The 12,146-nt window shown below is 40.2% G+C and overlaps 2 protein-coding genes across 3 annotated transcripts in view; one reads left to right on the forward strand and one right to left on the reverse strand.

Moving 5' to 3' along the window:
• The window catches only part of HSPA4 (heat shock protein family A (Hsp70) member 4), a 64,622-nt gene that overhangs the window by 30,204 nt on the left and 22,272 nt on the right, over window positions 1-12,146 (reverse strand). The window contains exons 4-6 of one of the 2 annotated variants that reach the window (XM_017532420.2): window positions 9,492-9,591; window positions 8,400-8,533; window positions 5,329-5,573 (exon numbers count right to left, since the gene is read on the reverse strand). In XM_017532420.2, coding sequence (XP_017387909.1) covers window positions 5,329-5,573; window positions 8,400-8,533; window positions 9,492-9,591 — 479 coding nt within the window. Of the gene's footprint in view, window positions 1-5,328; window positions 5,574-8,399; window positions 8,534-9,491; window positions 9,626-12,146 lie in introns of those variants that run through there. The other variant, XM_017532419.2, reaches the window with a different exon arrangement.
• On the forward strand, window positions 436-1,436 carry LOC108307153 (lysosomal-associated transmembrane protein 4B-like). Its single transcript, XM_017532421.2, has one exon. It carries the CDS (start codon window positions 500-502, stop codon window positions 1,049-1,051), a length of 552 nt encoding a protein of 183 aa, XP_017387910.2. The 5' UTR covers window positions 436-499; the 3' UTR covers window positions 1,052-1,436.

Genomic DNA, 12,146 nt, shown 5'->3' on the forward strand with positions numbered 1-12,146 from the left:
TTTTTTGGAGACAGGGTCACACTCTGATCACCCTGCCTGAAGTGCAATGTGGTGTGATCATGGTTTGCTGCAGCCTCGACTTCCTGAGTCCAGGTGATCCTCCCAACCCCACCTCCCAAGTAGATGGGACTACAAGTGAATACCACCACACCAGGCTATTTTTTTTGTATTTTTAGTAGAGACAAGGTTTTGCCATGGTCCACAGGCTGGTCTCTAACCCCTGAGCTCAAGTCATTCGCTCGCCTCGAAGACCCAAAGTGCTAGGATTTCAAATGTGTGTCACCACACCCAGGTGGATTTCCAAGAAAAAAAAAAATCAAAAACATTTGGGCATCTAAGCAAAAAGAATAAGTGACAAATATCTAAAAGCTATGCTGTCACACTTTGACAGCAATGTTATACACCAAAAGAAAATTGAGTGTTACTGCATTTAAGATACTGAAGGAAAGAAAACATGAGCTAAGAATGTTCTATCCAGCTAAAGTGACTAAGTATAAACATGGGATTCTCTCTTGTCACCGCCATGGAAGGAATGCTTTTCACCCTCTGCCATGATTCTGAGGCCTCCCCAGCCAAGTGGAACTACATGTGCATTGCCATTGCGATTTCTCTTCTCATGATTCTGATATGTGCTATGGCTGCTTATGGAGTATACAAGCAACACGCAGCCTGGATTATCCCATTCTTCTGTTACCAGATCTTTGATTTTGCCCTGAACACCTTGGTTGCATTCACTGTGCTTGTTTATCCAAACTCCATTCAGGAATACATACAACTGCATCCTAATTTTCCCTACAGAGATGATGTCATGTCAGTGAATCCTACCTGTTTGGTCCTTATTATTCTTCTGTTTATTAGCATTATCTTGACTTTTAAGGGTTACTTGATTAGCTGTGTTTGGAACTGCTACGAATACGTTAATGGCAGGAACTCCTCCGATGTCCTGGTTTACGTTACAAGCAATGACAATACAGTACTGCTACCCCTGTATGATGATGCCACTGTGAATGGTGCTGCCAAGGAGGCGCCGCCACCTTACGTGTCTGCCTAAGTGGAGCTGAGGGCAGTGGCTTGACTTTTTTGACATCTGAGCAATGGTTCTGTTATTTCACTTTTGCGATGAGCTCTCTGAGCTTGTTTGTTGCTGAAATGCTACTTTTAAAAATTTAGATGTTAGGTTGAAGCCTGTACTTTTCAGTATATGCTTTACTAGAACACTGTGATAGATGAGCTGTAGAATTCTTTCTGTAGGATTCGGGGTGTAATGGGCTTCACTAACCTTCCCTAGGCACTAAAACTTCCCCCAAATCTGATGGACCCAGAGTCAGAGAAGTTTGCTTTTGTACCTGCTGGGCTCCAAAGTTAGGCAGGTAGTCACACTTTTTCTCTCTACTCACTCTATTTTGAAAGTGTAAAATAAAACCAAAAGTAGACAACTTTTTCTTAAGCCATTCCAGTATAGAGAACAAAACCTTATGAAAACAGGAATGCCAACTGTGTAATCATTGTTCTAATTAGGTAAATAAAAGTCCTTACATATGTATTACAAGAATTTGCCCCACAGCATCCCTTACGACTTAAGTTCAATGACAATTTGCACTTGGTGGTAAAGGATTTTTCTCCATGGCCTCAATCAAGACCATTAGAAAGTGCTAGGCTGTGGGAACAGTAACCATCTGATGACTGTTCTCATGCATCCGGGTCCAGGGACATGGGGCAACGTGCCTCGTCTGTGTTAGAGGGTGGGACAGGTGTGTTTGGCGCTGCACGGGATCTGGTGCTCCTCTCCTGGATTTACATCCTGACCCAGGGCCTGCTTTTACTAAGCGTTCTGCCCTAGCCCGGTTCAAGGAGATCATCCAGCTGACTTTATCAAGAAGAATTGGGATATTTTTGATATACATTTGCCTGAAAACTGGGAAAAGGGTTTTCCTCCTCCTTTCCCTCCCTCCTTTCTCCTGCTTTGAACTTCCAAGTATACCTAGTGACCTTTTAAAATGTAAAAGTTTTCAGAAAAATGAAGGTTACTTTCCTTGTATGTGCTTATTATCTTAACTACCTGAACTGCAAGGGATTTTTATATATACATATGCTCCAAAGTCAGCAACTCTCCTGTTGGTTCATTATTGAATGTGCTATAAATGAAGTATTTTGCAATTAAAAAGAGATTTGCCCACATCCCAAAAAAAAAGTATAAACATGGCAAACTGTCATTCAACATGCAAGAACTTAAAGAACACTATTCACATGTGCTATCCCTTAGGAATCTGCAGGAGAATGCCCTTCCAACAATCAAAACAATAAATTAACATAAAACCACTAGTAATCTACTAAAATAATCTAAAAAATTGAAAATCAACGCTGATAAAGATGTGGAGAACCAGAAACCCAGTACAGTGCTGGTGGAGTAATCGCTGGAGATTCCTCAAAAAGTTAAACATAGAACATATGTGGCAGCAATTCTACTCCTAGGTATGTATGTTAAAGACCTGAAAACAAGTATTTGTTCACAAATGTCCATAGCACTATTCACAATAGCTAAAAAGTAGAACCCAAATGTCCATCAGCAAATGAATGGATGAGTAAAATGTGGTATATCATACAAGAAAATAGTATCTGCCCCAAAAAAAGAAGCAATTAAGTACTGATAGATGACCAAACAAAAAAACAATTAAGTACTGATACAGACTACAATGTGGATGAACCTCAAAAATATTACACTGAGAAGTCAGACACAAAAGAAGCCAGAAACATACTACATGATTCCATTTATATGAAATGATACACCCACAGAAACAGAAAACAGGCTGTTGATCACCAGGAGCCAGAAATAAGAAAAAACAGGTAATAATCACCTATTGGGTATGAAGTTTTATTCTGGGGTGATAAAAATGTTTTTCCATTACATAGAGGTGGCCATTGCAAAACTCTGTGAAAGTATTAAATGTCAGTGAACTGTTTACTTTAAAAAGATTAATTTTATGGTATGTGAATTTCACCTCAATTTTTTTTTCTTTAATGAAGAAACTGTTAATTAAAAGAAATATAATGTCAAATAATCTGGTTTCGGGCCAGATGCAGTGGCTCACACCTGTAATCCTAGCATGTTGGGAGGCTGAGGCAGGTGGATCACCTGATGTCAGGAGTTCGAGACCAGCCTGACCAACATAGAGAAACCCTGTCTCTACTAAAAATACAGAATTAGCCAGGCGTGATGTCGCATGTCTGTAATCCCAGCTACTCAGGAGAATGAGGCAGGAGAACTGCTTGAACCCAGAAGGCGGAGGTTGCGGTGAGCCAAGATCATGCCATTGCAATCCAGCCTGGGCAACAACAGTGAAACACCATCTCAAAAAAACAAAAACAAAAATAATCTGGTTTCATTTATTTAAACAAAGGTAAGTGTTAAAGACTACACGAAGGAGACCAGGCTTGGTATCTCACACCTATAACCCCAGCACTTTGGGAGGCTGAGGCAGGCAGATCACTTGAGTCCAGAAGTTCGAGACCACCCTGGGCAACATGGTGAAACCCAGTCTCTACAAAAAATACAAAAACTGGTCAAGCATCGTGGCATATGCCTGCAGTCCCAGCTACTCCAGAGGCTGAGATAGAAGGATAACCTGAGCCTGAGAAACAGAGTGCAGCGAGCCAAGATCACAACACTGCACTCCAGCCTGGGTGACAGAATAAGTCCCTGTCTCAAAAAACCAACAACAACAACAAAAACACATACTAAATGAAGGCTATAATACAGAACACATAAGAGCTATATATTCTAATGATATAGATACAGTACAACTTTTTTCTTATTTTGGATACAGAGTCTCACTTTATTGCCTAAGCTAGAGTACAGTGGCTCGATGTCAGCTCACTGCAACCTCCGTCTCCCAAGTTCAAGCAATTCTCCTGCCTCAGCCTTCCGAGTAGCTAGGATTACCGGTGCCTGCCATCACACCCAGCTAGTTTTTGTATTTTTAGTAGAGACAGGGTTTCACCATGTTGGCTAGGCTGGTCTCAAACTCCTGACCTCAAGTGATCCGTGTGCCTCAGCCTCCCAAAGTGCTGGGATTACAGGAGTGAGCCACCACACCCCGTCACAGTATAACTATTTTTAAAAAAATACCACAGAGGCAAAGTCAGTTTTTAAAAAATTTAAACTACTTTACAAGTATCTACTTAGCTCTTACAAACATGTAAAATTTAACCAACAATTTCTGAAACATACTTGCTTACCTCCAGACTTCATGGAACACATATAAACACACACAAGACAGCTGCTTAATAAAAATGAAAGCTATCATTTGCAAGTAGGGAGAGAGGTGACTAAAAATTTGGATCCAAGGCAACAACAAACATCATTTCAATTTTTTTAAAGATAGCACAGGCACATTTCTCCAAACACACCATCAGTCTTGCCTGAATTCTGCCAGTAGAGTTCACAGACAAAAGAACATCTTACTCCCATCATCCAAGCAAATGAACCAGGTAACAATAACACTCTGGATGTTTCTGAAGATCACTCTGAAATGTCAATTACCCAGAATTCTTGCAGCACTATACAAAAAGAGATGTCACCCCCAAGTGAATCTGAATCTTTCAAAAAGAACAACTTCAGTCTGGGCACAGTGGCTCACACCTGTAATCCTAACACTTTGGGAGGCCAAGGCGGGTGGGATCACCTGAGGTCATGTATTCAAAACCAGCCTGGCAAACATGGCAAAACCCCATCCCTACTAAAAATACAAAAATAATTAGCTAGGCGTGGTGGCAGGCACCTATAATCCCAGCTACTCAGGAGGCTGAGGCAGGAGAATCGCTTGGAACAGAGTGGGGTCGGGGGGCAGGCAGAGGTTGCAGTGAGCTGAAATCATGCCACCTTATTCCAGCCTGGTTGAAAGAGCAAAAAACTCCAACTCAAAAAAAAAAAGAACAATTTCTCAATCACTGAATAAATTCAATTCAATTTAATTCTGCATTACAGCACTTTGCCCTGATTTTATGGAAATCTCGTATATAACAAATGCATATTTCCACAGAAAACTGTAGTAAGAAAATTAAGGAAAAAAAAAAACCAAATGCAAATGTAAAGAACTACCAATATTTTGGAATATTCAATTAATCAGAACAAAAACACTGGCCTACATTATTAGAATAACCAGACCCAACTTTACATAAAAAGCAGGGTCCTGAATGGCTTCCAATTTTTAAAATAGAACCAAAATTATCATAACCCCCATGATGATTTTAACAATTAGCTAATTAAAGGTTAATAAATGTGAAGAAAAATCACTATTCACTTTAACATTGAAATTGTAATACACTTACCTATTCATAGTTCCAGATACATCAACATCATTCATAAAACATTCAATGCTCAAGGGGAGATCTGAAGCATTTGCACTCATCAATTTCTTGAGTTTCTCACACTCCTGAGAGAGTCGTAATAAAGCCCGGATTTTGGACTTTATGTCTAGCTTGTATTTCTTCCCAAATTCTTCACAGAAGTGATTTACTAACACTTCATCAAATTTTCTGCCTCCCAATGTTGTGTCAAATGCAGTGGCCAGAACCTTAAGGAAAAAATGAGAATTAATCTAACAATTACCGAATCAATTTTGAAATAGACGAGATACATTGACCTGGTAAGTTATTTTAAAAAAAAGAGGGAGGGTTACATTAAGGTTAAAACAAGGCAATGTATACATCATTTAATCCTTATGACAACTACATTGTAAAAATAGGCACTATAATCCCCAATTTACAGATAATGCTACAGACCTAGACAGATGAGATAAACCTCTATGCACAAAGCTACTAAGTGGTAGAAGTGGGATTCAAAGCCAAATCTCCTTAAATCCAAAGTCCATGCCTTCCCCACTACACCAATCTGACCCCCAATAGCAGTTACATGTCCAAGGTAAAATACACTAACATTTCATGTACACACTTCTAGTCTACTCAGTAGCACAAAACTGAGTAATACTAAAGGCTCAACTCTCTGCAGATTACTACCAACGGATTTGTTAAAGCCTTAGCTCACAGCAATGTGTTTCCATTTAACCCGGAAGTCTAATTAGCTTGGGTTATCCATTCTCAAATCTCTAAAAGATTAGAAGCGAACTAGATCTAATTAGATTCAGTAACAGAAGTGAGGCTAAATAAGTGATGACATTGTTATTAAGGAGTAAAACCAGTTAAAAAGAAAAAAACCTCTTCAAAGAATGCAAAACGTGATGGGGGAAATTTTCTACATTAACTGAAAAAAAGAAAACAGGACACAGAGCTAAATATATGACTCCGATTCTGTTTTCTTAGAAAACCAGAATGAAATACACCAAACTGTAGAGAATGGTAAGATTATAAGTAACTTTTCTCTCTCTCTCTTTTTTTTTTTCCCTGAGATACAGTCTCACTGTGTTGCCCAGTCTGGAGTGCAGTGGCATGATCTCAGCTCACTATAGCCTTGACCACACAGGCTCAAGCAAACCTCCCACCTCAGCATCCCAAGTAGCTGAAACTACAGCCACACATCACCACATTCAGCTAATTTTTCTATTTTTTTTTTTTTTGTAGTGAAGGGGTTTCACCATGTTACCCAGGCTGTTCTCAAACTCCGGGCTCAAGCGATCACCCCAACTCAGCACTACATGCAGCTAACTTTTGTAGAGACAGGGTTTTGCCATGTTGCCCAGACTTTTCTTTACACACAAGTGTTTTCCAAATTTGGGAACGTTTTTATGATGAATATTTTTATCATTTAAAAGTAATTGGAAGTAATTTAAAAGGATTGGAAAAGAGAGAGATAACAGCTGACAATGAAGGACAATTTAGAAAAACAAAAGCAGATGGTCACTTAATACATATCACTCTGATCCAAAGCCAGGCTAAATTATGACCAGAATCTTCTGTTTATAAAAAGATGAAAGCATAGCATAGATCTTATAAATAATTCTATTAGGATTAAAGTTTAAACATTGAAAATTACAATGGCCCACCATTTTTAGATGTAAAAAAGGAAAATCACAAATCTTATTCTCCAATTATCTAAAAAATTTGCTTTACTTCTCTTTTTTTTTTCGGAGACAGAGTTTTGCTCTTTTTGCCCAGGCTGGAAATGGCACGATCTCGGCTCACCGAAATCTCCACTTCCCGGGTTCAAGAGATTCTCTCCTGCCTCAGCCTCCCAAGTAGCTGGGATTACAGGCATGTGCCACCATGCTCGGCTAATTTTGCATTTTTAGTTGAGGCAGGGTTTCTCCATGTTGGTCAGGCTGGTCTCAAACTCCCAACCTCAGGTGATCTGCCCGCCTCGGCCTTCCCAAGTGCTGAGATTACAGGTGAAAGCCACTGCACCTGGCTTTTTTTTTTTTAACTACCTAGAAACAACATAAACCAGAAAATAAAATAGAAAAGTCTGTTTTTCAAAGAAACAGGACCATAACAAACAAAAGTCTCAAAATGCCTCCAAAATTACCAAATATTTAGTTTGGGGTAATCACTCTCCACCAATCTCCAATTAGCACAAGGGGGTCAATTTAGACCTTGGAACCAAGAATTTTAATATACAATTCAAATAATTAAAGCAAACACCTGAAAAATCCTTGGTTCTTCACCAAATTGTAGATAAAATCATCTAGACAGAGAATTTTATACCCTACTGTGGAACTAGCATAAACCAGCAAACTCAAGTGTGACAGAGATCACCCTCTAGCTCCTCCTTGCCTTCTACACTTCTGTGTGTACAAAACTGCTTAAATTTAAGGCTTTCCAGGAATCTGTAACTCCGAGTCCAGTTTCTTTTGGAATCCGAAAGAAATCCCTTTTCCAGAACACTGAAAACCTCAAGAGTAAGAGGACAGAGCACCTGTATCCCCCTCTTAATCCCCAGTGTAAAATTCACTAAAGAACTACATTTTTAAAAAATCCTGCTAGGCCAGGCGAGGTGGTTCACACCCCCAGCACTTTGGGAGGCCAAAGCAGGTGGATCACGAGGTCAAGAGATCAAGGCCATCCTGGCCAACATGGTGAAACCTGTATCTACTAAAAATACAAAAATTAACTCAGTCTCAAAAAAAAAATAAATAAATAATACAAAAATTAGCCGGGCATGGTGGTACATGCCTGTAGTCCAGGCTACTCAGGAGGCTAAGGCAGGAGAATCAGTTGAACCAGGGAGGCAGGGTTACAGCAAGCCAAGATTGTGACACTGCACTCCAGCCCTGGTGACAGCACAAGACTCCATCTCAGAAAACAATAAAAAATAAAAAATCCTAATAACCTGTGAGGTATGCATTATTTTTCCCATATTATAGATGAGAAATAATAAATCATCTTTCAAAAATTCATAATTACCATACTAGTAACATAGTCTTCTGGAAAAAAAACTATATACTTACTTTCAGTTTTCCTCTATTAAATGCACATAGAGAAACTTGATAAGCAGAATGGCCCATGTCTACAAAAACTACATTTCTTGGTTTCTCTTCTAAGGCAGGAAGATCTTGCTTATAGATTCCATATGCAAGAGCAACTACAGAAGAAAAAAAGCAAAAATTAAACACAGTAGTATCATCTAAGTAGTAAATAAAATTCATTTAAGCAGGAAAAAAGTTTTATATATAATGAATGCAACTACATGTGTTATGTTTTAGAAACCAAATTCTTTATAAGCACTGTATAATTTATTCAAGAACAAGATTATCTTCCAAGAGTTAAATACTGACATTCACTTAGACTTTCTTACAGTTGCCAATGGAGGCCGGGTGAGTGGCTCACACCTATAATACCAGCACTTTGGAAGACTGAGGTGGATGGATCACAAGGTCAGGAGTTGGAGACCAGCCTGGCCAACATGGTGAAACCCTGTCTCTACTAAAAATATAAATATTAGCCAGAGTCCCACCTACTCGGGAGGCTGAGGCAGAACTGCTTGAACCCAGGAGGCAGAGGTTGCAGTGAGCCAAGATGGCACTACTGCACTCCAGCCTGGGCGACAGAGCGACAGTCTGTCTCAAAGAAAAAAGAAAAAGACTTCCTTACAGTTGCCAGTGGACTTTGGCAATTTTCCCCAAACCATTTCCCCTTCTTTCCAAATATATTTTCCTGGATTTCTTCTATGTCTATGCTATGTTAACATCCCCACACGTTCTGTCCATGAGATGCTGCTTAACGTCCCATTCCTCTGACCCTACCAGTCCACAAGTCTAAGAGAAGGCCAATCTTTAAACCAAAGCACTGCTCCACACACTAAGCGTGCTCCTTCCCCAACAAGCATGTCATTAAATACCAAAACGCATGCTATAAGGGTACACAAAAAGTACTAGTCAGATTAATTCTTCACAAGTGACACAGTATCCAAAAACACCATGACACGGTGGTAAGCAAGGGTGGCAGCACTGAAAGCAAAATAAAGATCAAGAAGCCCAAAGGTTTTGAAATTTCACACTCTTCAAGATTAGTCAAAAAAAGTAATAATCAGTCATTCTTACCCGCAGTAGTTTCATTCATTAATCGCAAGCAATTAAGACCAGCAATCTGTGTTGCATCCATCACCGATCGTCTTTCTGCATCAGTATAGAAACAAGGAACCTATAAAAACAAAAATGAATGTTTACTGTATTATATAGATTCTAATTTTAGTTAGTAATGAACGCCATCAAATCCCTACAGAATTTATTCTGTATATGATAAAGAAGATATTTCAAACTAGTAGGGAAAATTTAGAATATTTAGTAAGCAGTGTTAGGATAACCGAACAGCCATTACCATTACCTTACATACACACATTACATGGCAGGCCAAAATACCAACAGCTAAAGTAGTGACCACAGAAGAGTTAATATGGAGGCCAAATACTGCTATCCTTAGAAAATGCCTGCTTGCATGTTGGCCCTTGCCTAGCATCTAGGATCTTGATTCATAAACAGTTCACTAAATCAACAGACAAAGTTTCCCTAAATGATTAAGAGTGACTCACTGTACCTAAACTGTTTACGTAAAAATGTAGCTTGTGCTGACTGCCGGCCTTCCTTCTGGGAGTCTGGAATTTTGGTTCATGCTAGGTGTAGGATACCAATGTGACTGATCCCCCAATAAAAACCCTGGATTAGCGAGGCATGGTGGCTCATGCCTGTAATATCAGCACTTTGGGAGGCCAGGGTAGGTGGATCACCTAACGTAGGAGTTTGAGACCAGCCTGGCCAACATGGTGAAAGCCCCTCTCTACAAAAAAAAATACAAAAAAAAAAAAAACCTAGCTGGGTCCCTGGTGGCACATGCCTCTAATCCCAGCTACTCCCAAGGCTGAGGCAGGAGAATTGCTTGAACCTGGGAGAGGTAGAGGCTCTAGTGAGCTGAGATCATGCCACTGCACTCCAGCCTGGGAAACAAGAGCCAAGTACCATCTCAAAAAAAAAAAAACCACCACCACCACCACCTGGATCCACAGGCTCAGGCAGACAGGCAGACAGGCAGAACTCCCAGAATTCCTGTGGAAGAGGACATTTCACACGTGTTGTTATCACCTGTTGCTGGAGTTGAGCACATGCTGACTCTGGGAAGCTTGTGCCTAGTTTCCTCCAGACTCTGCCTCGTGTGCCTTTTCCCTTTGTTGATTATCTTTTGTATCCTTTGACTACAATAAATCTTAGCATGAGAACAGCTATATGCTAGGGCCTGTGAACACTTCTAAGCAAATCACCAAAACTCAGTGTGATCCTGAGGCCCCACCCAAACATGACTCAACACTATCACCTTTTAACTTGATCCTCAAAGCTGGAAAAGACACTTAGACATTCCAGTATTTTATATAAATTTTACTCCCACACAAAACATAATGCAGGATCAAAGCTAGGGGCAATAGATGAAGGAATGGAAACAAACCTGGGAGACCAATGGAGAGCTGAGGAAAGATAGGAAACATCTAAGAAATACAGTCTGCTGTATCAGCCACTGGGGAATCAAGGCCACTGAATCTGAGCTTTTTAAAGGAACACAGCATTTTTATTCTTCTATAAAGAATAAAACCCATCCCCAGAATGGGGTACACAACTGTAATCCAATTCTTTCTGACAAATGTCAATTCTACTTTACTATTTAACCAAGGACCAAGGAATCCACCAGGCAACAGACTCTGGGGTGAAAAAGCCACCTAACAGTCCTTGCTTTGCCAATCAGTGCACCAACATTAAGACAAAAGAGGCCACAAAACTAAAGTATCAGGTAACAACTGCAGAATGACGAGATTCAGTGGCAAAGTCAATGTTAACCATACATAGTTCAACAGTACCTAAGGATTCCACCATTACTACAAGCACAAAGCTACAGGTAGCCAGGTTTCTATCTTAACAGGGATATGAAAAAGATAAGATAAACTGCTGTCATGTATTTATGGGTTTTTTTTGTAGAATTTTTTTTGAGACAGGGTCTCACTCTGTTGTCTAGGCTGGAATGCAGTCATGTGATCAAAGCTCACTGCAGCCTCAAACTCCTGGGCTCAAACGAACCTCCCAAGTAGCTAGGACTAGACGTGTGCACCACCATGCCCAGCTAATCTTTTTTTTTTTTTTTTTTTTTTTTTTCCAGCAGAGATGGGGGTCTCACTGTACTGCACAGGCTGGTCTCAAACTCCTGGCCTCAAATGATCCTCCTGCCCTGGCCTCCCAAAGTGCTGGGATTAAACCACCATGCCCAGCCTGTGCCTTTGTGTTTAATGCTAGATACCAACAACAAATACAAATAGAGAACAAGTGCCATTTACAGCTGGGGTATTCAACTAATTCAACAAATGAGTGACTACCCTGTGCCAGGCACTATGCTAGGTGATGAAAAAAAATCCAGAAAGAAATGGGCAGGCTGAGATAAATGCACCTTGAAGAGCAGAATTTAAATAGGCAGAATATCAAATGAGGCCTGAGCAAAAGCTCAGCAGCAGAGAAGAGTATTTAAGAAAATGAGGCCGGGACGGTGGCTCATGCCTGTAATCCCAGCACTTTGGCAGCTGAGGCAGGTAGATCATGCAGTCAGGAGTTCAAGACCAGCCTGGCCAAGACGGTGAAACCTCGTCTCTACTAAAAATACAAAAAAAAAAAAATTAGCCCGGCATGGTGGCGGGCACCTGCAATCCCAGCTACTGAGGAGGCTGA

This window comes from Cebus imitator, unplaced genomic scaffold, assembly GCF_001604975.1.
Source record: "Cebus imitator isolate Cc_AM_T3 unplaced genomic scaffold, Cebus_imitator-1.0 Scaffold76, whole genome shotgun sequence".
Classification (NCBI taxonomy): Eukaryota; Metazoa; Chordata; class Mammalia; order Primates; family Cebidae; genus Cebus; species Cebus imitator.

Excerpts from the sequence above, each read along its gene's own strand:
- LOC108307153 (XM_017532421.2), top strand. The coding sequence starts at position 500 with ATGGGATTCTCTCTTGTCACCGCCATGGAAGGAATGCTTTTCACCCTC.